We start from the raw sequence: 27,803 nt of genomic DNA, 5'->3' as shown, positions 1-27,803 counted from the left end.
CGTAAATACTTGTAGGTAATTGAACTTAGTTAAATTAATCATTACTAATTAGAGGGGGCATTGCTATTTACAAAAAAAACTAGGTAAGTAGTAGGGCTGAGCGATTCATCACAAAAAACCGGTGCACATCCCACATCAGTAAACCGCCTTAGAATTTTTCTCTAAACCGATCCATCAAACCCTCAATGACTAAAATCCAAGCTCCAATGTTCAGACATGTGTCCACAATCATTGTAGTTTTAATCTCTTAATTGTTTCAAAATGCTGATGGAAGCAGTGGCGTCCCGATGGGAGATCAGGAGGTCACTGTGACCTACCAAAAAGTCCTTACTCAACAATCTTTTTCTGACAATTCAGTAAATTTGGACACTGCATTTTAAAATTGCTTTATTTAAAAATAATGATGTTTAATGTCTCTTGTCATTAAATACATGTTTGTGTTCATGCTCGTATTTTATCATTGGGTTAAATAAGTATCATTCGTCAAATTAAAAATTCCCTCAAACCAAAAATTTAAGTTCTGGGCATCTTTGTGTGGAAGATCATAAGCGAACAAGGACCTTCACTTTTCCCAGCATTGGCAGGAAAAGCAATTTTTTAAGTTCTTAGTGGAAAATATATTAATGAACAAATTTTAGCTTATAATCATTCACCAAAAAAAAAAAAAAAAAACAATGCTAAATAGCAAAACAGAAACACAGATTGCATTCACATGTATTGGTGTTTTGAGGAACCCCTTTTAAATGCAAGGAGAGATTGCTTCCATAAGTTCATTTTGCATTTAAAAAAAATAGGTTAATTGTAATCTCAAAACATGCCTTTTTTGCTATCTTGCCCTTTGAACTCGTTTTTTTTTTCTTTTTTTCTTTTCTTTTTTACAATTCTTGCTGGTGTTACCAAAAAAAAAATGTATTGTGATGCATCGCAATGTAAGGTTGGCGATGCATCATGATGTAGAAATTCCTACATTGCCAGCCCTAGTAAGTAATTTACACTTACTGAGCTTTATTTAGAATTTCTGGAATACAAAATCAAATTGGTCATGAAAAAATAAATAGGTAACAAAATCGTTAAAACACTCAAGATTGAGCATCAAATTTTTAGCTAGCACAATTTTAAAATATTGAGTATGGTTTTTGGTATCTGGGAGTCGAATGTCAAATTTAATAACTAGACCCTTTCGTAATTTAGTTTTGGTGGCTGCATAGGTGAAAAAAATGGATTCACAATTGTAAGTTGTGGCAAATAAAGGAGTAGCACAAAAGAAAGTTTGGGAAAGATTAACTTTTTTTTGACAAGCATTTCTTGTTTTCAAATGCCAAACTGTAGCAGATTTTAGGGAGGGGGCATGCCCCCCCCCCCGAAAAGGATGAATTAATTTTACTATTTTATTTATTACTTTTTAATTGACCTTTCTTTTGCATTTTTTTTACGTAGTTATTTAAAAAGATCACAAAACACACACAGGTTATTTTGAATAAACGCATTTTTGTTTGCTAAAGAAGTATTACTGGAGTCAGAGGCCCAGAGAATACATTGAACTCACTGGTTTCGATTTCAAGGGACCGTATCATCGCAATTTGTCCACTAATTCTTCTTTGATGGAATCAATAATTAACATTTTTTTTTAAAGTGTAGGCGCACCTAAAAGAGTCATTTTGATCCAGGAACTTATTTGTGAAATAATAGATTTCTTTTTCAACTTATAAAAAATGCAAAATGAAAGAAATCATTTGGCAGTTTCTTGGAAAAACTATGATTTTTAATAGAAACTGCATGTAGTATCAATATGTTATCTCAACTGTATTATGGCTTTAAGAACAAATCAGCAACTGTTTTGAAATTCACACAGAAGTAGTTTTTGAATTCTCCAGTAAAACTAATATGTTATGAAGTTATGACTTTCTTGATAAATTAATTAAAAAAAACTCAAGTGAGGTATGGGTTTATTTAATAACATTGCCCTCGTGTTATAATCATTATGATAATGGTCCTAAGTAAAGCCGCTCATTGTCTAGCATTTCAGTGACATTATATTGGGTTTAGTATTTAAATGGCTTGAAACGTTAAAGATGTTTTCCATCCACATTCAAAGTATATTAGTGCATAATATTCATGTACTTAGAAGTAGATTCATTGACCTGAAGGAATCCTTAAAAAAAAAAAGTTGAAAAACACACATTTAAAATTAAGTCATTAAACTTCGTTATGAAACATCAAGGGGGGGGGGGGGTATTCAATTTCTGTGCCGCCTCCAAAGGATTTTTATTTACCCCCCCCCCTGATGCCAAAGCATATTTTAATATCATTTACCTTTTTTTTTTCTTTTCCAATTTTGGCGCGTACCCCCAAGGATCTCTGCACCACAGTTTGGAAAGCCCTGACTTAGAAGAAAGAAGTACATTCCTTGAATTTCACTTGTATGTCTTTTGATGAATCATGTGATATTAACACCCAAACTTCTGAATTGATTAAAAATCAAAACTTGTTTTTTTTTTTTTGGGGGGGGGGGGTTGTTGCCATGAGAATAATAGAAAATATGTTTCAAATGAAACAGGAGAACGAGAAGCCTGCGATTAGTAAAGGAGTTTCAGTAAAGCTGATACTAATGATATAACAAGTAAGCAGTGTAATCTCAACAAATGTTTTTTTTATTAGAATTTTGATGTGGAATATATTTTTATTAGATTCTTATCCAGATGGTTGTTGGCTTGGTAACCCTAATGATCCAGATCTTCGTGTGAGATGTGGAATCACTCCATTGTAAGTATGATAATAAATTGTTAATAATATGATACAGCAGAAATAGTTTTTAATGTGTTAGTAAAAAGTTGAATATATCCAGGCCCACGCCAAGCCTGATTGGCGCCGTCGTGCAAATGTCTTTCCATCGCCTTTATGCAGTGGTGTTTGAGGAAAATCTAGTTAACACCTAGAGTAAGTTTGGTGGAGAAATATAATAGGGAAAAGAATACGTTTGGCATTGAATTGCTTTTTTAAAAAGTGTGCAAACATTTTGTGCTTTGTCTAAATGTACATTTGGACATTTTAATACCTTTATTCAGGGCTCCCAAATGGTCTGCTTTTCCCGCCAAAGTCCGTTTTTTAGGGTAAGGTCCACTTTAGACCGCTTTTTAACATTTTGGTCCGTTTAGTCCGCTTTTGTATTGTTTTTACTAAAAAATCAGATTTTAAAAATTTTCATTACATTAAAAAATACTGTGTGCGGACTTATGTTAAGCTCGAACACGCTGCCGCGGCGCCGTTTTTCTATTGAACTTGACTTTCTGGTATTATTTCGCTTCAGATTTACGTCATTACTCCTCCTATGGAAATCTAGCAAATGGAGAAGTTTGGGGGAAGAGTTATGACGTGAAATCAAAGCATTTTGCTACCGATATTTTTCATGGGTTCGTGCGCACTTGAAAAAAATCAAGAATGTTTCATCAGTGCAATTTTCTGAACTTGTGTTCGATATGTAGCATCGCGAAAATTATATTTTTGACAACCAGAAGTTATTTTGACACACTCCACCACAGATTAGCTTATTTTTTGTTTAATTTTAATAGATAAGAGACTACTTTTTTTTCGAAACCATGGCAACATTGAACAACTTACTCGCACTTCGCGATCTTTTTGCATCTTGTTAATGTTATGATATTTTTTGCAATCGGAAGTTATTTTGACATAACACCTCCTTAGATTAGCTTATTTTTTGGTTAATTTTAATAGACAATTTTTATATTTTTGGTACCATAGCAACATTGAACTTTCTCGCACTTCGTGGAAAGTGCTTGTCGTGTTTGAGATTTCAATCTTTTTGCATCTTGTAAATAATTTGATATTTTTGTCAATCAGAAGTTATTTTGACACACTCCACCGTAGATTAGCTTATTTTTGCTTAATTTTAATAGATAAGAGACTACTTTTTTTTCAAAACCATGGCAACATTGAACTTACTCGCACTTAGCGGAAAATTGCATGTCGTGTTTGAGATTTCAAACTTTTTGCATCTTGTTAATATTTTGATATTTTTGGCAATCGGAAGTTATTTTGGCATACGCCACCATAGATTAGCTTATTTTTTGTTTAATTTTAATAGGTAATAAACTACTTTTTTTTTCGAAACCATGGCAACATTGAACTTACTCGCACTTCGCGATCTTTTTGCATCTTGTTAATGTTATGATATTTTTGGCAATCGGAAGTTATTTTGACGTACGCCATCATAGAATAGCTTATTTTTTGTTTAATTTTAATAGATAATAAACTTTCTTATTTTTGGAACCATAGCAGCATTGCACTTACTCGAACTTCGCGAGGAATTGCTTCTTGTCTTTGAGATTTCAATCTTTTTGCATCTTGTACATATTTTGCGCAATCGAATGTTATTTTCACATATGCTATCCTAGACTAGCATATTTTATGTTCAATTTTAGTCATGTTTAGTTTTAGAGAATATATATATATATATATATATATATATTTTTTTTTTTTTTTTTTTTTGAAATTATGCCAACAGTGAACATACTTCGCGAAAATTTGATTCTCTTGCGCAAGATTTCAATCCTTTTGCATCTTGTAATTATTTTAATATTTTTTAAAATTGGAAGCTGTTTTGACGTGTGCTACATCAATTTTTTTTATTTAATTTTATTTTTAAAAACTAAAAATCTTTGTATTCCTATTTTTTTAAGTACTTATAATGAGTATTTTCAATTTGAAAACATAGCTCTATGAATCTAAACTTACACATTTATTTATTACATTAAGTTATCCAGTAAAAGCAGGCTCAAATTTACAGTGTATTTATCGCTTAAGCAGCATTTGTATATTTTTAGGTATGGTGACTTTAATAAAAAAAATGTCTTTCTCACTAATTTTTATATGTACTTGAAGACAGTTACAATATTTTTTTGGTGGCCGAACAAATAATACATACATATGAAGAAATGATTTGGATACTTAGCATACTAATCAATGATTTGCAAACCTCTAATATTTTTGAACTTAGTCAGTTAGTAGCGTAGCCAGAAATTACCTCCTGCTTTGGTGTTTGGTCATAAAGTCTCATATGTATATAAACTTACCATATTTTGGCTGGAAATATATGTGTAAAAACCAAGGGCTGTGGAGGGGGAGGGGGACCTCCTGGCCTCCAAACTATATCTTCTTGTTTTGCGGTACCTTATATCAAAATGAATTCTCTTTAAACTGGTTATGTGAAAAATTTTGTAAACTACTATGTACTAAGGTGTTTACAGTAATAACTGTATCTAAAAGGTCTTTATTAGGTATGCACTGATTGATCGGTCACTTGGGTGATTATTTTTAACTAGCCAGTTTTTACCTAAGTAGTAGAAAATTTATTTTACAATTAAGTTACTCTGTAAGATGGTTAGTCACATGCTTGCTTGTCACTCCCCCCCCCCCCCATCCAAATGTTTGTGTGAATAATATAATTCAATGGATAAGAAGTTCAGATGTACAGAAGGTGATAAGAATTTATCATTAAAAATCATTATTTTGGTTAATTAACGAATTATCTTCATGTATTTATTGCCAGCCAGCTAATTTGCCTTTTGGTGCTACCCTGGGTTTAACTATGAATGGTCCTCCCAAGGTCCTCTTTTTAATCCTAACTGGTCCTCTTTGGTCCCCTTTTTGATTCAAAGTAGTCCTCTTTTACCCTTTTCTATGGCTAAAATGTGTTGGGAGCCCTGCTTTATTGAACAATAAGTTCTTATTTCTTACAAAATAGCCTTGAAAGATACCAAATGCATCTTATTCTAAATAAACTGATAGACGCTATTGACTTACAGTTACAAACCAGTGGCACAACAGCGCAACTAAAAAGTAGTTTTAGGGGGGGATTTAAAAAAATTTTCCACGTGAACTTAGCTTCAATGCCTTAGCAGTTAAGTCCATCTTTTTCGCTCTCTCTAGGTCTAGGTTGTTAAAAACTGGGAGAAGGTGTGTGTGAGTTTACTTTCGTCTCAGTTTTTTTTAGAACATATGAAGCATATAACTGGAAAAGTCATATTTTCAGGCAACTCAAAAAGATATTCTTTAAAAAAAATTCACATGTTTGTCGTTAAAAAAAGATATGAACCACAAAAACTTTTCCTCTTTTGTTTAAACCAATTTAGAAGACCATTTTGAAACTCTCCGACTGTCTGAGATTGTTGGCCTTCCCTAAGTATTACACTGAAAAAAACTGAAGAAAACATTTGCATCCAAATTGGAATTTGAGATAACCAATTTTCGAAGCTACACGCTTCATAAATAATATTGTACATTGCATGTAAAGAGAGAGATGCATAGAGAAAGGTGATAAAACCTCTGTTTTAACGTGGAATAATGTTAACCTCTGGTTTAACGTTATTCGAATGCAAGCAGATTCAAATAGGGGGGTTCAGGGGCTCTCCACTGGAAAATTTTGAAACTTTTGCTCTAAAAATGCAGTTTTGAATGATCTTTAGAGATGTAAAGGGGAGAAATTGTTCTGAGAACCTCTCCAATATTTTTCGAAATCGATTTCTTAAAAATGTGATTAAAGACCGTATTTGTTGCCATTTGGAAAATAATGGGGCTCAGGGACTGTTTCTAATAGATTTAGTTCCCCCTTCCTATGTTTTGAAGTTAAAGTCAGAAAAAATGAAGTTTAGACGTTCATTATGGTGTTAGGAAGAAAGAATGTGATGTTCTCCTTCTTAATTTTTTTGAAATTGTAGTTTTATAAACTCAATTTTTGTCGTTCTTTGGTGACGAAAGAGGGGAGCTCCTTCCTCAAAATTTTTCGAAATTGAAGCACTCCAAAACATTTTTATATTATTATAATGTTGTTAGAGCGCAAGGTGTTTGCTCTCCTCAAATTGGGGATGATCTGTAATGATGTGAGGAAGGGGAAGGGGGAATTGAGTAACGGTGGTCAAGTTGTTACTTTTCGGAACTAAAAAGTTAACCTAAATTATTACCTACAATATATAAATGTTATGCACAAGTAAATAATATGCAAATGTGCTTACCGTATTTTTGTTTGTATAAAAACACGAAGCAGTTGAATTACCAAGAGCAAATGTTAAAAATCACAAAAGAGCATATTGCACAAATTATAATACAACCTGTTCATCGCAGAAACCAAAATGGGGAATAGCAAATTTATTGCTGCTCGCCTGGTATGCTCAACCTTATGTACTACAGACATGCCGAAATAGCATTCACGGCTCCACATTAGGAGGAAAAATGCTAATGATGCATAAATCAGCATCATGTATTTTCAGTGTAAAAAATTCTGCTTTTGAATAGCACATTTAGACACAAAAAGGCAATAATTTTTCCTTTTAGATAAGAAGCAAGACTGGTTGATTTTTTTCAATGAACAATATAATTTCCCCACCAACATTAGAAATAACGAAAAAATCAATTTTATTTTTTCAATTGGAGATTTTTCCTCCCTATTTGGAGCATTTTTGATCGGTAGAACTCTGCACCTTTTTGACTCTGGCGCCATCGTGCTCTGCATGACCTTGCACAAAGGGACAGCACGGCCCTGAATATATCTGGTATTTTTCTTCTAGTTACTTATATAAAAGCTCTCATAATATTCTTCTTATTCTTAATTATGGGCAAGGATGGAAAGATGAAAGTTAAAAGATTTTTGAAAAGAAGTATTTTTAGTGATTATAAAAATAGTGTTAAAATGAAAAATGGTGATGAATAAGGAAACATTTCTGGTCTTATGAAAGGCATTCTGGCAACAGATATTTCGGTGTCAGGATATTTGGAACATGATTTTGAATGTATTTAGTGCACTGAATTCAGGTATGATATTTGTTTTTGTCTAAGAGCTCAAATATTTAAGATATAACATTTGAGGTTGTATAACATAGGTTAACTCCTATATAACCTATGTTATTATATAACATAGGTTTAAGTTACATCAATAGATCAAACAAAACGTGAAATTATAAAGTGTCTCCTATGAGCCATTAAAAAAAATATTTTTACTGGTCTCACCCTTTTTATTTGGTTACATTTACTGTAAAAACAATATATGTAAAAACTGCTTAAGACTTTCCCGGCCAGCATCAATATGAAGAGAGAACGTTTCCGGGCTTATTGGCCGTGGTCTACTTTTTCCTTTAGACCACGGCCAATAAGACCAGAAACGTTGTCTCTTGAAATGTATGTGAAGTTTGAACAATATGTTTTAATATTTAGGGGTAGCTCAAGCACCTCCAAGTTTGCAATAGAAATTGTAGTTGTGTTTCATCATGGGTAAGAAACCCACTGTATTCATTAATAAGAGTAACTGCAGGTTCAGCATGATCGTTTACAACTTCTAGGGATTTACTTTCCCTGTTTGTAATCATCTCCTTATTCCCATATGTTTGGATCATATTCAAAAAAATCCAGCTCTGTTGATTGTTTTTGTTTCCTCTGGGCAGTGTGTTCTTCAAGGAAAATCATTAATTTTAGGTTTGAAAATTTTGAGCAATTATTGTTTCATTTTAGCAATATCTCTAGGGTTGAAAAAATTTATTGCCTGGAATATATTGTTTTTATAAGAATGTTGTAAAACCCACACTTGCTAGACTATAGTGATATGGTATGTAATGAACAACTGCAGTGAGCTTAGACCATGATGCGATCCAAATAGAACTGCTTCCCGGGGTTAATGAATGACAGCAAGCAGGGAGTGGTACCCCCCTAGTGTGTATATATGTATGTTTTACAGTAAAAGGCTGGTAAGTGAACACATACGTAGCAGAGACATTGGCAAAAGACCTAATATTTCCAATGTTTCACCGTTGAATGTTAATTCTCGGATTTTCATCTTTCATAGTAATGTGTGTATATTACTGTGATGTATATATGAGCGTGTGTGTATATTTTTCAATGTTTTCATTAGAAATATTTTGTGAGGATTGTTTTCTGAATAATTCTAAAAACTTTCTGCAAACAATATTTACATGTTCACGTATATTATGCATATCTAGCCTTACATATATGCGGTAAGTATGCAATGCGTCTTATGATCAGAACCAGCATGTCTTACTAACACGAAAACATGCTAATAAGAATTTAATATAAACATGTAGAAAATCGATTGTTTTTCCATCTGTTAATCAATTATATTGATTTACTTTAGAATGATTTTTCAAACATTATTTGAATACATCATTTCATTGAGTATTATTGTGTACTTGCATTTTTTTAATTTGTGGTTTGTGTAGAGAATTAGAAGATATCAACAGTTCCTGTACAACACCTGAGAAAATGAGCTTGACCTTGTTGGATCACTTATTTGATCGTGAAACTCAAGCGGTATCTAACATATCTGGAACTGGAAAACATGGGAAAAGGCAGTTAGACCCACTGAAAATTTATGGCATTAAATGTAAGTTTTTATGATAAACAAATAATTTATAAAATAATGAACAAAATATTTTGTTAAAAAATTAAACTCTTTGATTTATTTCAGGTCATGTTACATACATGTTTGGCATTAGCAATGTGCATTGGCAGCGCATTAAACAAAATATTGATTCTAAGTGTAGAACAGCATTTAGAAGAAAACATAAAGGAATGCCCTTAATTTGTAAAGGAGTCAAAGAAAGGTAATTTCACTTAATTTTTACATCTCTTCTCTGATTTCTTGAAAATAGTTTTGGTACGATCAATTGGTGAAAGATAATTAAATTATTAAATGCAAGAAAGTTTGAATTAGAGATGGGCATTGTCATTCTTTTTAATAATCCGTTCATCAGAAGATCAACCATTCTTTAGCTCGTTCATTTGAAAAAGTTGCATGTGATCTCTCTGCACAACATACTCAAGCAAATTCAAATTGTTTCATTATATCAGTACAATCGAACTCACTTATAACAATCCCATCTTTAACGAGAACTCAGATTTAGCGAGGAAATAAAGATTTGATTGGTTCAATGATAGATGTATGGGGAAAAAAACTCACTTTTAGTGAGCAAACCCGACTTAAAGTGAGCAACATTTTTATAATTTATAAAATGTTTGTTGATTTCCTCCTCAGAAAAGATTATTCTAATTTTGAAAATATTCCATTAACATTTTGAATTCAGCTGAAGGTTAGAGATAAGACATAAATCATGAGAACAAGTGATGACAATGACTTTTTTTGAAATTCATAGAGTAGAAGAGCATTTAAAAATTGCATATTTGTTGAAGAGAATGCTTTCATTTACGAGACATACTTCTGAGGATATTGCAGCTTGAAAGTCAAGGGAGAACAAAGTAACAGCAAAGATATGGGCAACTCAGCCGGTGTACAGGACAACTTAATTAAAAAAAAAACAAAAAAAGACTCACCTAAAAATATTAGGGAGGTGTAAAATTATTCCGAGAGAGGGAAAACAAAAATGAAAGCGACCACCAAAACGATAAATATAAAGAATTTGAAGTTAAATAGCACTCGACATACTTGGCTTCGGAAGTGCAGAAAGACTTCAAACTATTTTGAAGCCACCGATTGCAAATGATATTTTTCGGACTCCATGTTCCTCTGAAACAATAACAAAAAAGAGACAATAAGACAGTTTAAATCAAATAACCAACTTCTTTAGTACTGTATAAAAATAACAATGCAAGCATGTATACATTTTTATGTTTTTTCTCCCGAAACTGTTTTTTACGAACACTCACTTACAACGAGCAAATATCGCGGTCCCTTCGTGCTCATTATAAGTGAGTTCGACTGTAATACTCTTTGAAGGAAAAATTACTAAAATGATCTAAAAGTAAGAAAATATGCCGAAAAATGAATGAAAAAGCTTGATTCAGGTTATGATGTACAAAGCAATTATAGTTAATTTTGTAAGATATTTCTCAGCTGCCAAATGATACGTTTTCTGTTCCAAAATCGCAGGTTTCATTTCAGCATGTCAAAAAATTAAGTTATTAAATTTTTCCAGCTACAGTGCTGTATATATAATTCTAGTATTGCCAATGATCATGCATAACAAAAAAAGTAACAGCAAAGATATGGGCAGCTCAGCCGGAGTAAAGGACAACTTAATTAAAAAAGAAGACTTTCCTAATATTTGGGAGATGTAAAAGTATTCTATACTACCGATGAGAACAAAAAAAAAACTATACTTTTTAAATGGGGGAAAAAAATTAGACAGAAATAATCAGTAAAAAATAAAGCCTAATTAATATAGATGGTAGTTGATAGGGATGTTGTACAAAAGTTTGCTAGAAAAATGATAAAAGGTATTTTTCGAAATAATTTTGGCGACAGAAAGCGTGAGAAAGGTTTTGCACATGCGTGGGACAGGAAGTGGAATGTCCCACGCAAGTTATACAAAACATTACTAATGAATACATTGCAAAATTGCAAATGAACTGCAGCGATTAAATAAAAGTGATGAATAAAGCAGAAAGTTAAAAGGTTCAAATGATTATATTGTACTGCACTGAGAAAAAAGGAAGTTTGAGATTGATTGAAAGTTAAAAATTTGAAGATGAATATAATTTTTTTAAAAAAAGGTGATTTTATCACAAGTGCATCAATACAATGTTCCAAACAGCGCACCATTCAAAAGAACGATCGTTCATTTTTTAAGTGAACGAATGGATTCGTTCATTTTCAGAGTTTGTTCTTTTTGACCCGTTCGTTCATGAACGATACATCCCTAGTTTGAATGATTGCTTCAAAATCAATTTTATGAGCAGTTTGTAGTATGGGAAGATAAACATAAATCGCTAGCACTTGAAAGTTAATTATTTAGCTTATTGATAAGTGCTAAAGTATAATTATTTTCATTTCTCAACTAGCCTCTTCTCTTGTATTTTGGTATTGCTCTTGTGAAAAGCTTAAGAAAGTTATATTATGTTAGTTACTCATTCAGGGTTCAATATTTCTCTTTTGACCAAAAACCAAACATTCAATAACCTAAATAATAATTTTTTTGAGAGTAAAAAAAGAATTTCCATCTTTTGGATCTTGAAAAGTTTCGACTTCATTGTGACTTCTGATTAGTATACAGAAATTGTTTTTCTTGGTTGGCTTCTTTGTATAGGTTTCTCTTCTCATTTCATTTCAAAAATTAGTCAACCAGGTCAAATGATTCCTGCCATTTGAGTCTTTTAAGTTGCTTTTTTGTGCTTTAGATATGAAAAATATCATTATGTTAGGCCCTTGTAGTATATATAGACCCTCGTTTTATGCGAGGGATACGCCCGTTAAATGCCGCATAAATCAAAATCTCATAAAATAAGATTTAACTGTAGTGTTAAAGCAGAGGTTAGGCTCCATTGATGAATATATAATAAGTTTAATGTGTAATTATTTTGATACATATGCAGAATGTGCATAAAGAAAAAAATGGGATAAACTATATGTTTATAAAAAATTAACTGGTTATGACAGTTTTTGGCTGTCATTAACTATTTTTCTTTGTAGTTCTTTGTATGGCATTAACAATGCATCATGATCACTCATGTAACTTCCATTAACGAGATCTTCCTTCATGATCAAATCAGAAAGATCATTTTCCAATGTCAAGAGGAATGACTCAAAACATTCAGTGTGAAATTATTTGGTAGTGTGTCATCGATGTTGCTATCCTCGTTGGTTTCATCCTCCTTTGTCACTTCTAAAATCTCTTCTTTCAGTGAGCTCTGAAATGTGTGATTTTAATAACTTTACCTCTGAGAAAGAGCTGTGGATGCAATCCCAAAAAAAAATGTCTCCAGTGGCCCAAGATTGCTTATTAGCGCACCAAAATGTCGTTCATTGCATGTTGTTTGCAATCTTAGGAGTTTGGATTTTGAAAGAGAGGAAAATTCTATATGTTTAAAAAGTGCTGCTTCCGCATCAATTTAAAACTCATCTGCCTAAAACAAACTAAAGATGTCAAGTCTTAAACAATGTGTAATCTAATCCACATAAAATAAGTTTTTTTTTTTAAATTTATTTCAGACATGCTTCCATTTGGGAACATGGTTTTTATTTTGTTTTTTAATAGGTTTTTTGACAAATTGTGCTTTTTTCCTGCGCTACAATTTTAGCCTTATACAATAATACCAGATATGCTTGTAAAGACAGTGGTTCTACAGTGACTTTCCAGAGACAACAAAAAATTGTCCTGAAGTAGAGTATCCTTAAACAGAATTTTTCAATAAACTCAAAATAAAATTTTTTCCTTCACACTTTACATTTAGGAGCGTTAATTAAAATTTCAATGTATTGGCATACTTAGCATTTGCACGAGCATGTAGCATCAGGCAAAAAATCCGATGCCTTACCGATTGTGACACCACTGCCAATTTTAAGTCTTACAACTATCCTAGGATCATGTTGTAGAGATGCTATTTTAAATCAACGAAAAATGTATAACAGTTTAAATATGTGTCAGGCACTGCCCAACAAAGGTTTGCAAAAGTCCTATGTATGGAAATGGTCCTATGCCCATATTGTATGTGTGTGTTTGTGTTTTCTTTAATACTTTCCCAATGGGACTGCATAAGAGGCCTTAGTCTTTTGCAAATTTAATGGGATCTTTAAAATAGTATCTAGTCTTTCATGTGCTACAATTAAATGCATGGATGACAAATGGCATGGAGCAATTTGACACACAATTTCACATCAGAAAGTGGACATCTGGGCTTTTACGAATCACGATACAAAATTGCTGTTGGTAGAGAGTGCTCGAGTTTAAATCAGGGTTCGTACGCTCCGGGAATTCCGGGAAAACCGGGAATTGTCAGGGAAAATGACACTGCCAAAAATGTCAGGGAAAAGTCAGGGAGTTTTCAAATTTTGTCCTCCAAAATTTTTTTTTCCATTTTTTTCCCAAGGAATTAAGTACTATGAGATCTAGTCTTCGTTTTTATTGTGATTTCACGAAAAAAATTGTAAATTTTTATCTAAACCGACGCTGGCACTTAAAAACTGCAATCGAAAAATGAACGTTTTTTTTTCACAACGAAAAATGCGCCAAAAGAGCGAAGATTTTCTTACATGGAGTCAGTGAGGGGAACGCATTTCTTTCTACTGCCTTAAGTTTTAGATGGGTTGCCACAACATTCTGTTCGGTTCAGGGTTCGTACGCTCCGGGAAAACTTGGAATTATCAGGGAAAATGACTTAGTCAAAAATGTCAAGGAATTTTCCAAATGTGTCCCCAAAATTTTTCTTTTCCCAATTTTTTCCCAGGGAATTTCGTTTTATAAGATCTAATCTTCATTTTTATCGATGTATTAAAAAAAAATTGTAACAATTTTAAAGCAATGAAAAAAGTGGCGACCCAAAAAATCTTCAGCAGCCGCCATTTTTGGCTCTCAGAAGTTCCCAAGGGAAAAAAAATCAGGTGAACAGCAATTATGCACAAACTCAACAGGAGAGAAGACAATTTACTGCTTCGGAAGCACAACCTGTAAATGGGAGGGTCGATCGGGGAAAATGTTTTTTTTTTTTTTTTTTTGATCGGAAAATCATTTCAGCTACGTGTTAAACGTAGTCGCCATCTTTGGTCATTCACAAGATGGAAGTAGATACGATCCAAAAATGCCTAAGTTTCTAAAAACAAAGCAGAATTGGATGTTTTCTTTAATTGAAAACTGATGAAAACAACAAAAAATGGTCTGCAAATTGTTTTTGTATTATTATTTGAAATAATTTTCTTGAGAAATGAAAAATTTTGTTCTTAAAACTTAATCTTATCCTCACTGCCTCGGACGCAAATGTGATAAAAACTTTTCAATGAATTGTAGTATCATGAAGATTTATTATTTTTTAACTGTCTTCATGCAACAAATTAAAAAAAAGTTATTTCTTATTTTTGGGCATAGCCGCCATATTTGGTCATTCCCAAGATGGAAGTACACAAGCCTTTTTCAAGTGCCTAAGTTCCCGAAAACGGCATTGGATGTTAATTACAATGCAAACCATTGAAAACAACACAAATTGTGCCCTTTTTTTCCGGATAATTTGTAATTATTTTCTGGAAAAATGCAAAATTTAATCTTCATAACATTTTTTTTGTTTTAATTGATTTAGACTCTTATGTGCTAAATACTGACTATTTTGCTTTTATTGTAGTTTTTTTAAGGATTATTAATTATTTATTACTACTTTTATACTACAAATCCAAAAATCTACTTATTATTTTAAATTTTTCACTTTGTCGCCATATTTGATCGTTTGCACAATGGAAGTAGACTTAAACTTCCAGAAACAGAATTGGACGTTTATATCAATGTGTAATATTGAAAATAACATTAAATGTGCAAAAAGTTATGAATTTTTGAAAATTAACTATTACTTTCTGGAAAAGAAAGTTTGAAATTTTAATGTAAGCGTCCTTTAATATGTGAAAAAAAAAAAAAAAAAAAGATTATTGGCATTGGCCTATGATTGGCGGGTGTTGATATTTGTTACTATGCATTACATGGTACGCCGATTGATGCAACAAGTTAATCATATTTATACTGAAATTTAGCTTTGCATTTTGCTCAATATGTTTCGTTTAACCTACTTATAAGAAAATAAAATGTATTGTAAACCAAAAGCGGATGCTAAAAGGTTGCTGCAGGACTACAGCAAAATGCTATAATATTACGCGTGACATCAAAGAAACGCTAAAATAAGTTGAAAGTACTCTGTTTTCAACAAATAGTAAACAAATTAAAACAATTTTGAACAAAATGTTTAAAAAAAACTTAAAATTTTGACAGAGAAAACAAACGAAAAAAAAAAAACAATTTTTTTTTTTTTTTAATCTAAGGGGAGAAGTTTCAGTTCTTCTGCATTGCTACTTTAAACAATTTTAATTATTTTGAAAATATTACTATTTAAACTTAAATTTTGAATGAAGCGAGTAACCTGGAATTTTCTAAAAAACAACCTGGAAAACCTGGAAAAGTCAGGGAACTTTTTTTAACCAAAAGTGTATGAACCCTGTAAATTGTTCGATAGTTGTTAAATGTTCAATTTATAGATATGTATAGCTAATCATTGTTGTGCAGTATTCATTTTTGTAATTAAACTTCTTATATTCTGGAATAGATTAATTTTTTTTATTTTTTAGACATCTTTCATTAGGGAAGCCAAAGAATTTGAAGTCTTGCAATTCTAAACATCTTCCACTTGTGGAAAAGCAAGAGCATGAAAATTTAACCTCACCAGGAAAAGAACCTCATTCTTATGAATCGTTACACGAAAATGATTTCTTTGTTTCTTTGAATGCAGACTTTACTGAAAGTTTGAATCAAACACAGGTATGCTTTTGTATAAAGCAGGGTTTCGTTATTTCATTGATATGTGGCACCCTTTTAATAATGTCCCTTTTTTTTTTTTTTTTTGTGGAACCCCTGCTTTTTCTCCAGTAGTACAGTTCGAATGCAACATTCTGAAAACAGTTTACTTGCGATAGAAACAAATATTATTTCAAATAGTGTTTTCAAAAACTAATTATGAAGTTTACAGAACATCGCTGCAAATACTTTTGAACAACTTATGTCTAGCAAAATTTAAATTTGAGATTAGTAGAATATTTATAATCTATGGATAAATTTAATATAACCTTTTTAAGGATCAAAGTTGAATTTTCATATCAAGTTTAGTAATTCTGTTGCTGTATTTTAGTTAATTCATTTACTTATTTAGTTTTGTTGTTGACACATTAGTTGAGAACACGGTTTTACCTCAAAGTAAATATACTCAATGGAGGGAGCGATTACGATGTCTCAGTGAGAAAAGCTTGAGGCAAAGATGTGCCCAAGTCACATAAATAAGTTGATAGCATTGTTGTCACTTTTTGGCAGGCAATCTTACTTTTGGCATTAAATATTCATTAGATGACGGTGCTAATTGCTAAGTCGGTGCTGCAAACTCACTTCATATTCAGTTACATTATGGATTAGCACCAAAAAGTTTGGCACCGTTGTAATACTACATTTTTTGCAATTGAAAAAGAAATTGCATTTTTGAATATAAATATTTCAAAGAATTAAAAAAAAAAACTTTTTCTGTTTATCATGTTGGATATTTGCCTTTCCCGCTGACGGCAATGTTGATGAGGAAGAAATGAGTAAAACCATAAATTAACTATTCTATTTTTTATCGCTTGAGAAAAATGAAGTTCTATTCATAGACATAGGAAACCAGTTTGCTGCCGCTCACTTAACTAGGTAGAACATCATGCAGTAGATAAGTGATTCCTTTTCAATCAACAAATGTCTACATTTTGTAGGCAAGAACCTTCCACTGCACATCAGAAAATGTGCCAGAATCATTTTTTCATCTAAATTAACTAGTGACAGTAGTAACACAAAAACAGAAAATAAGTTTCGTCTGTTTCTAGTTTGTAACTAATTCATAAGTATATACTTTTTTCTTCAACGAAAAATTAATTTATGGATAATGGAAAAGTCTGTATTGCAACAAGGGTTTTTTAAGCTGCATCTCGTTTCTTGTATTGATTCTCTTTCCAAATAAAGAGATTTTAAATTAGCATGAACATATTCATGAAATTTACTGTATGAAATTTTCAATTTGTATGCAAATTTATGCGCTCTCTCGGTTGGTAGTAAATAATAAAATGTAAGCAAACAAAATTGACATTAACTGGGCTTGAATCCAGGAAAACAATGATTTAATTGCTCATAGTCAGAATAAGTACTTTAAATTATTATTAGAAGTACAATTTGTAAAATATTTTCACTGAACAAAAAAGCCATAGGTACATTAGTTTTGAAATCTCTGTTTATTAGTTTCTGATCAGAATCAATAATAAATGTTATGCAGGAAAATTAATTTATTAGCATACGCAAATATTTATTAAAGAAACCAGCTGCGCCGCACCGGTTTACGCACGGGCTACCTTGAAAATAAAAGTCATGTCAAGTGAAGCATGTTCAACAATCAGAGTTGAAAGAAAAAAAATCTAAAATTTCCCCGACAGATCGCAAAAATATAACCAAAAACAAACAATTTTAAATCTCCCCATGAGAGGAAAAGCCTCAAGACAAAGTTTATATGTTCATATTCAAGAAAAAAAAAGGGCAACAGATCTTTTTTCTCAATGATCTTCTTCACACTACAAATTGAAATACAAGTATTGTTCAACAATTTCTGTGATCAACAATGAATTTCTAACTGAAGGCTTACCTACATTTTAGCTTGAAATTAGTTAAATGCACGAAAAGTTTTAATTACTTTAGGACATTGGAACACATTTTATCTGATGCAGAAAAATCAAGGTTTTGGTATTTGTTTTGTTGTTTGAAAACCCTACTATGTTCCTTCTCATGTGCCTGAGTACCTCCCTGCCAAATTTGGTCGAGAACTGAACGATTACTATTAATATACACTGGTGTGCAAAAATTAAGGACGAGACGGTTTTTTCAATATAACTTTGTACAAAAGCTTTCCAAATCAAAGCATTTAATACTGTAAGATCCCCAATACGTAAGGACATGTGTAATGTAAGCAACACTTACTAAAAGAGAAATAGGGAGGATATTCAGAGGGATAAAAAGAAGCTTTGTTGAAAAAATAGCATGGAGCGCAATGCGACTGAAGGCCGAAACATCTCTGTGATGGGTGTCCAGCAAGAAACATCCAGTCTTTAGTAGGGGATATGATCTCCCCCGACTGCTAGGCAGGTTTCAGTGTCTGTCCATGCTGAGAATGAGGGTATCAATGAGTTGTTGAGGCATTGCTGCCCATTCGTCTTGCAGCGCCAATCGAAGCTCCCGAATCGTTACTGGTGGTAAGGTACGAGCTGCCAAGCGTCTGCCTAGAAAATCCCATACATGCTCGATGGGATTGAGATCCGGAGATCGTGCCGGCCAATCCATACGTTCAATATCCTCACTCTCTAAGAGCTGTTCGGCAGCTACTGTGCGATGACATGGTGCATTGTCGTCCATGAAAAGGAACTGCGGACCCATAGCGCCTCTAAAAAGACGCACATATGAAGAAGAATCTTGTTACAATAAGGGGTCCTGTTGACTAAACCTGTGTCGAAGATGTGAAGGTCTGTACAACTACCAAGCATGATGCCTCCCCAAACGAGAACACCGCGACCTCCATACCTGTCCCTTTCAATGATGTTCGAGGGATGATTGCGGCGTCCCCGCTCTCTCCAGATGAGTATGCGATGAAAATCGCTACTCAGACTGAATCTGCTCTCATCTGTAAAGAGTCCCCTTTCATTGTCTCTCCAATTCCGGTGTTCCCGGCACTACAGAGAACTTCTTCTCCGATGGGCAGGCGTTAGAGGTACACACCGTATAGAGCGTTGTGCAAACAGACCACCACCGTGCAGTCTTCTTGCCACGGTAAAACGCGATATCGGTCGTCCAGTCCCCTGTGTCGTGTGTCTAGCGATTTCTCCCGCTGTCTGCCGCCTATTTTTTCTGGCCTGTGAGACAATATACCGGTCATCTGCGAGTATGGTTCCTCGTGGACGACCCCTACTGAACCCACGGATAGCTGTTCCTGTAGTTTGAAATTGTCTCCAAAGTCGTGAAACGATGCTGTAAGCAATTCCGAACTCTGCAGCCACACTTGTCACACTGTGGCCTTCCTCCAACTTCCCAATGATTCGACCTCGGGTAAAAGCATCCAGATGTCGTCTAATAGATTGATTATTCGCCATTTCTCACTGAGGCAGCAACTCGGTGTGATTTTAACTGCTATACGGCGTGCAATCTCTTTGCCAGAAACCATCCAGTTTGCAATCTTACACTGACAACATGCTTTATACTACTCAGACACTTCTCCATTACGTCTGCCTGCAGTGGCGGATGGGGCAACATGAACCGGCCCAGGCATTTACAGGCCAGCCGGTCCCCTTAAACTTGCTCCTTGAAGAGGAGACGCTCCCACCGTCCTTATTTATTTATTTTTTTCAGATATAAAAGATAGAGCGGATACATCTTCTAGTTTTAGTAGGGAGTCACCATTAGAATTTGAGTATTTAAATTAGGAGAACTGCTTTTACGAATGTGGAGAAAAAGAATCAATAATAAGAACACCTGCATAGTAAAAATTAATATTCTTGCTGATGATGGGAGGTTCGGGGGCACTCCCCCGGAAAATTTTCAAAATTATAGCTTCAAAAACGCATTGTTAGACTTTTTAAATGATTTTGGGCGATGTTTGCGGGAGGGGGTATTTGGAGAATTCCCCCAAAACTTTTTCAAAATCAGAGCTCTAAAACGTATGCGTAAGCATTGTTTTGAAACACTAGGGGGGGGAGGCGTTCAGGAATTCTTTCAGGGCAAAATTTATCAATTGAAGTTCCCAAAGAGCCAATTTAGGTGACAATTGACGATCTCTGGGGGGAGAGCTATGGTTTTTGAAATTGAAGTTCTTCAAAAAGTTTGTTATCTATCAATTGCCTACCCCCCCCCCTCTCCTAAAGTCAGTATCTGAAGGTCTTATGTGCAATAACGATTGATGAGGAACTTTTCACGCGATATCGCGTGAAAAGAGAACGTATAATTTCGATGAACGTCTTTAAACTATCTTTGACAATGTTAATGAGAGCAAAGATCCGGTGTCCTCCCCTCCCCTCCGGGAATTTTTTTTCAATTAGTTGTCTTAAAAAATGCATTCTAGGTGATCTTAGGTAATGTTTGGGAGAGAAGAGGCTCGAAGGTGCTCTCCAAGAATTTTTTCGTAATTGAAATCTAAAGAAAGGGATTGTAGGTCTTCTTTGATAACGTAAAGGGGACTGACAATTCTGGGAAACTGAAGCTTAAAAAACGTTATTTCATCGACTTTCAATGACGTGAGGGCGAGGAATTTTCGGGACATATTTTGGAATTGAATCCCATAAAACGAAATTTGAGAGGACCTTTAGTGATGCTGGCGAGCGTGTAGGGAACAAAAAATTTTCTAAGTTAGCTTTTAAAACGCAGTTTTTGACGATCTTCGGTAATGTTAGTGGGTGAAGCTGTTCGGGGACATTCATTCGGTAATTTTTCGAAATTTGAATTCTAAAACACAGTCGTAGATGATATTTGCTGATGTTACCAAGGGTTCAGGGGCTCTTCTCAGAAATCTTTTCGGGATTGAAGTCCTAAAAAAGAAATTTCACAGTACCTTTGGTGATACAAGAGGGAGGAGAGATTCGATGACCTCTGAAAAATTTCTTAATTGTAGTCCTAAAAAGTAAATTTTAAATGATCCTTAAAGATGGGGTGGAGGCACTTCTGCAGGGGGGGGGATTTGGGTGATCACTCTCCTGGAAGCTTTTCGAATTTGAAGTTCTAAATACGAATTGTAGGCCATCTTTGATAATGATAGGCGATATGAGATGGGACTGGGTTCCGATTTAGAAACTTCCCCTGCACTCTTTCAAAATAGAAGTTTTAAACATGTTTCTAATCTACCTTGGAGGTGTAAAATGAAGGATAAGGCTAAAGGATGTCTCTCCCTTCCGCATTCTTTGCTAAGTCTCTATCTTTTTATTAAATTATTGATACAAATGTTATGGAAAAACCTCCCCCAGTATATCTTTTCCGAGATCATTTTAGTTCTTTGGTTTTTTTCATAGTGAAATTTTCAATTTCCAACCTGATGTTTGAAGTTGTTTGAAAATAAAAGAGTTTGAGATTCGTTAAAATATTTTTTAACATTTTGGACTGATGTGGTACTTTTCAGGGACACCAGATCTTCTTCCAACTTAATTTTACTTTAAATATCCTCCAGCTAGAATATCTTAATAAAGTTTTATTTTACTTTCGTCTTATACATTCAAACACTTACTGCATTTTAACTTTTTTTCTATTTAAAACATGCTTCGGCGGCCCCTATGAAACCGCCATTATTATCCAGCTATTCATTCATTGTATTAAATTAAAACTTGTCACAGGGTTTTACTATGTACTGAATACTTTTTTGGTTGATTTTTTTTTTAATTTGTCAGAATGTCTCGAAAAATTTCAGCTGCCTTTAGTTAGGTAAATTATAATAAAGAACCGTGGATGTTCCTAAATAATATTTAAAGGTTTAATATTCAAGGGTTGCATTTTCTTTCAAAATTTTGTTGAGAAAATATTTTTTGTCACGGGAATTCCACTTGGTATTTTGTTACTTCTATTTAATTTTTTTAAATATTGAGAAGGTTTTCTTTCTTTTGTACTTTGTTCATCCCTAAATTAAAATTGGCAGCCACGGTTCTACGCCACCCCTGCCTTTACATGTTCATTGTCCCCTACAGACTATTATTACAGGCAGCTGTTAGGGCCTTAGAAGGTCCGGGACAGTTATGCAACAAAGTTATCTTATCGACCGATCGATGAATTTACAGACACACAGTAAAGCATCTTATTGCTCACAGCAGAGCATTTTTTAAGGAATTTTTACTAGGCGACACAAGTTTATCAAAAGAGTAAAAATTATTGAGAAGGTTACAGCCTTTTTCTCAACAAATGTATGCATAATCGTCGTCTCAAAGTGGTACAGTCGAACTTGAATAATTCGAACGTCTTTAATTCGAATTCGTGAATAATTCGAATTTTTTTGTCGGTCCCTTGAAACTTGTATTCAAATTAATGCTACAAAATCTTGGTTATTTCGAAGTCCAACTTCTTTAATTCGAAGTTTTTTTCCTTTAGAAAAGAACAAAATGTAGTTTCAATACAGTTTTTGAAAGGTGGCCGGGTTATTTTTAGCTACTGTGGTAAATTCCGTGAGGAAGAGAAAGGGGTGGGGGGAGGGTATTCTTATCTGGGTTCTAGGAAACAGCGCGGGGATAAAAGGGGGAAAAGGAGTTTAGACCATCTGTCTCCAGGAGGTCTCCAGCCACCTGTTTTTTACACCCTCCGACAAGGTGATTCCCACCCCTTTTCTTGTAAATGACAAGTGATACTCTGGCCAATGAGATAAATCATTGACGACACGTGCACGTTTAGCATTTCCTTCAAAACCAGGATTGAGTCAATACCATTCGAGTTTTCTTCAATGAGCTTTTAGTTTCTGCTGAGCAAGTCCAGTACGATGTCGTTGAGTAAGCCCCGTGTTCCTTATAAAACTTTATCTTTCGATCAAAAAATTGCTGTCATACTAGAGGTAGAGAAAGGGGTGAAAAAGAAATGCATTATCGCAAAAGAGTATGGAATAGCTCCGAACACTCTTTCCACCTTTTTAAAAAACAAGGAAAAAATTTTGAAATCTAATCCAAATCGCAAACGAGCTCGAGAACCAGATAACCCAGATGTGGACGAGTGTGTTTTGAGATGGTTCAAGCAAGCGCGGGACAAAAACATCCCTCTCAGTGGAACTCTTGTTCGAGCAAAAGCGGAAGAATTTGCTGTCAGCTTAGGAAACAACAGTTTCAAAGCAAGTTCTGGATGGTTGGACGGGTTCAAGGAAAGGAATGGCATTTCTTTCAAGTCCGTGCGTGGAGAAAGTGCAAGCGTGGACCAAGATGCAGCAAATCAGTGGAAAGAAGAAGTTGCTGAAATCATTCAGCACACACACGAAAGAGACATTTTCAATGTCGACGAGACCGGACTTTTTTATAAGTGTACTCCTTCAAAGACTTTGTCTTTTAAAGGTGATAAATGTAGTGGGGGAAAACACAGTAAAGAGCGAATAACCCTACTTGTGGGAGCAAATATGGACGGCACTGAAAAATTACCATTACTAATGATTGGTAAATCAAAAAATCCAAGGTGCTTTAAAAACGTAAAAACAAAACCTGTAAAATACCGTTCTAACTTGAAAGCATGGATGACGAGAAATATTTTTGAAGAATGGCTGCTTGATCTAAATCGAACGTATCAAAGAAAAAACAGAAAAATTATTCTATTTATTGATAACTGCCAGGCTCACAAATCAATACCATCAATGGAAAATGTCACAGTGAAGTTTTTTCCACCAAACATGACTTCAGTGGTGCAACCAATGGATCAAGGCGTCATTAAAAATTTCAAGCATTTTTACAGAAGTCTAGTCGTGCAACACCTACTTACTGATTCTTCTCTAAAGCTTCCAGTCACCCTCCTCGACGCATCAAGAATGTGCTTAAATGCGTGGTCTTCAGTGAGCCAAGAAACGATAGCGAACTGTTTCCGGAAGGCAGGATTCGTCAAAAGCGGCGCCGTTAGCAAACTTTTCGATGAAGAAAGTTTACCTCTCCCAATTGCATGGACAGACAGCTTGCCATTTAATGATTTCGTCAATGTGGATGAAAACGTAGAGATTTGTGGAGAACTATCTGATACGGATATTGTATCCGAAGTTCTTAACAAACAGAGCAACTCAAAAGAGGACGATGAAGATATTGAAGATGAGATAGAAGAGCTGCGGCCGATTCCAACTGCAAGTGAGGCAATTTTCCATCTAGCGGAATATCGTCGTTACGTGGAGGGACAACCCAACGTGAGTGAAGGTGTGTTTCGAGCTGTAAATATTCTGGAAGATTTTGTTTAAAAAAATCAAGTAAGCTCTTTAAAGCAAGCAGAAATATTTCAATATTTTAAACAGCTGTAATATTTGATTTAAAATTAATAAATATTTGTTTTCGTAATTTCTGCAGTATAATTTACTCCTTCCCGTCATAAAAATTTAAAAAAAAAATTAGATAATTCGAAGTTTGGATAGTTCGAAGTTTTGCGTTGTCCCCTTGCACTTCGAATTATCCAAGTTCGACTGTATTTCTCTAAGTACTGTTTGTTCTGTGGCAGCTGTATGGGATTTCTGATTTAAAAGGAAGCCGATATGAACAAACCTTAAGCATAGTATTAACTCTGCCCCGGAAATTTTTCGAAATTTTTAGTTTTGAAAACGCATTTTAGACGATCTTTGGTAATGTTAGGATTGAAGAGGTTCGGTGTCGCTCACCTGTCTATTTTTCGAACTTGTAGCTCTAATTCAGTTTTAGGCGATCTTTTTGATGATGTTAGAGTGAGGAGAGATTTGACGGTTCATATCCCAGGAAATTTTTCTTGATTTGTAATCTTAGAAATGTATTCTAACTGTCTTTCGTAATATTATGCGCTCGGGTGCGACTCCCTCCCCACGCCCGTTTTTCGAAATTGAAACGTTCAAAACGCAAACATTATGTCCAAAAATGTTCAGAGGAGGGTGGTTCGGGGGTTTTCCGGCGGATTTTTTTCTGCAATTGTAGTGCTAAAAACGGAGTTCAATGCGCTCTTTTTGTGATGTGACGTGGAGGAGTGATTCTAGGGCCCGCAACAAGAAATTTTTCTAATTTGCACTCTTAAAGATGCATTCTACTTGTCTTTTACAACGGTAGGGGAGAAGAGGTTTGGAACACTCCCTCAGAAATTGTAGCTCTAAAAAATAAAAGATTAAAAAACTGAAACCCGACTACGGCAAAAAAAAAAAAAAACCCTAAAAGATAAGAAACAAGGTAGGTGCTGTCTAATATCATCATCCTATTGAGTAAAACCAGTAACTTGATAGGTTAGATATTCCTATTTATTTAGTTCTATTGAAATCCTCTGTCACTTTCACATTAATAACATTATAATTCAATTCAAATGCCGTTGTCGTGCGTTCTCAACTATAGTTCTACTATACCGCACGACTACGGACTACCGCACTACCGGATAACTTGGTTCTTTCATATTGGCACTAGTATATACAAATTAAAAAAAAAAAAATCTTTGACCCCATTTTTTGTAAGCCAAGCCCGTTTTTTTCTACCTATTGACTGGACTAATCTTCAGTTTCGAAGATATTTTTAAAAGAATTAGGACTGTAAGTTTCAAATGTAGCCTATTTTAGCCGGGGGTTACAATTAAAAAACAAAATAGGATGAATAGTTTTGACGCTGCGGTGAAACAACCGTAAATACAAACATACATAGACTGCTAAAATCATAACCCTTTCTTTTGACTTTGCCTTAGTCGGGTGAAAACGAATAATACAATAGCTTGAGCACTATATACCTGCAAGCAAGCATCTTAGTTTGAAACACATGAAAGATAAATTAAATTAGTGTTATTACCTCAAACTGGAAGACAACTTAGTTTACAAAAGATTGCTCTTACTTAATAAGAATATAATAATAATCAACACCTAAATTGTTCTTTACCTAATAATGTTTTTTCCGTAGAATGGTTACAGATTTTGTTATATTTATTTGAAACCGTGCTAAAAAGAGAAAGGAATGAAATTGGTTAAAATTAGGATGTATAAGTTTAAATCAAATTTTCCTATTGCTGAAGTCTGCAAAAATATAGCCTATGTTACCCGGGTCTTAATTACGAAACGAATGACACCTTATTTATCAAAATCGGCCAATCTTGAACGATGCTGGTGAAAAGGAGAGGTGGGGGACCCCTCCCCTGGAAACTTTTACAGGTTTTTTTTTAATCTCAGTTTGTAGACGATCTTTGGTAATATTAACAAGAGGAGTGGTTTTGAAGATCCCATATTAAAAAGAATAATTACATAGACTAGCATATAAAGCCAGTTTTGTTACTATTTCTAAAACATTTATGATCAGGGCTGGATTTAGACTTGACGGGGCCTTAAGTTATTTCAGGTATGGGGCCCTTTTTGTAATCCGGACCACTTTGTCGGTGGCGAAAAAGGAAATGCTAAAGTGTTTTTTTTTTTTTTTTTTAATGACTATTATTACTTTTTTTGCTCTATATTTGTCTTTTCCCCTGAGACACATAAAGTTATGCATTATTTTCTTTCTTCCTTCCTTTCTTTTTTTCTTTCTTTTTTTTGTGTTTGTTTTTTTAATGTGTGTTTGCCTGCCTTTTTGGATTTCCCTTAAGAAGGGGAATAGCATCGAGAGAATGATGCAGGGCTCCCAATTTAGGGGTTCCCCCAGAGGGAATTTTGAAAAAAAAAATATATATATATATAGTAAAATTCTGCAGTTTGAAGCCATAGAAAGGAAGATTGGAATCAAAAATATTCGGGGGAAAAGTAGGCAAACAAAACTTTTTTAAATTATGTACTCTTGCAAGTTGAGATAAAACACAGTAAAATTTTTTTAGGGGTCGACACATCGATGAGGCAGTCGACAGAGAAATAGAGCGAGGGAGGAGAAAGGATAATGCATTGTTACTTGCGCTCATGGACTTTTGATACAGCTAGTTTTTAATCATCTCTGCAACCTATCTATAAATTGCTTTAAAAGAAATAGGGTACAACACTTAGAGAATAGGTAGCAAGAGAGTAATATACTGCCCATTTGAACAATTCATAATTTATACTCTTAGTAAGAAATAAAATTGAAGCATACTTTGACGAACATACATTGAAGCACACACTGAAATTTAACATATTTTGGCACTCCTCCCCCTTATCAACTCCAATTTGTTAGAAATTTTAAAATTCAAGGCTTGTAGCCACATTTTTGCAAAATTTCAAGCATTTGAAAATGAAATTGATTTTTTTTCAAGTATATTTCCATTTTTTTTAGGAACGACAATACACAACTTTTCGTTATAAGCAATAGCTTTCAACTAAAATGTAAATCCGGCCCTGGAAATGATAGTATAAATAACAAAGTCTCCAAAACATTTTTAAATTAAAAGCGGGGTAACGGATAACTAAAGTAAAAGTTTTAGAAATAAGTAAATTTTTTTATGAACCAAACTTGCTCTCAAAATCCTTTGTTTGAATCATCAAAATGAATTTCAATTTCATTATAACTTCAAAAGGATTTTTAATGACAGCTAAAACGTGTTGCAAATGACTCCATCATTTTTCAGTCCTGTTGCCTCGAAACTGGAGAAAAAATAAATAGATTGCCAGTGCCTACAAGTTACAATGCGCGAATCCCTTTTATTCACAAAGCCATAAAAAAGGAA

At 33.9% G+C, this 27,803-nt stretch overlaps 1 protein-coding gene across 1 annotated transcript in view; it reads left to right on the top strand.

The window, feature by feature from the left end:
- The window catches only part of LOC129232063 (protein BANP-like), a 42,232-nt gene that overhangs the window by 11,940 nt on the left and 2,489 nt on the right, over window positions 1-27,803 (top strand). Inside the window, exons 4-7 of the mRNA XM_054866299.1 lie at window positions 2,688-2,763; window positions 9,240-9,403; window positions 9,488-9,623; window positions 16,073-16,262. Of these exons, the coding sequence (XP_054722274.1) occupies window positions 2,688-2,763; window positions 9,240-9,403; window positions 9,488-9,623; window positions 16,073-16,262 (566 nt within the window). The remainder of the gene's footprint in view (window positions 1-2,687; window positions 2,764-9,239; window positions 9,404-9,487; window positions 9,624-16,072; window positions 16,263-27,803) is intronic.

Source organism: Uloborus diversus, unplaced genomic scaffold, assembly GCF_026930045.1.
Source record: "Uloborus diversus isolate 005 unplaced genomic scaffold, Udiv.v.3.1 scaffold_1032, whole genome shotgun sequence".
In the NCBI taxonomy this organism is placed as follows: domain Eukaryota; kingdom Metazoa; phylum Arthropoda; class Arachnida; order Araneae; family Uloboridae; genus Uloborus; species Uloborus diversus.
This window is presented reverse-complemented; position numbering and strand designations above follow the sequence as displayed.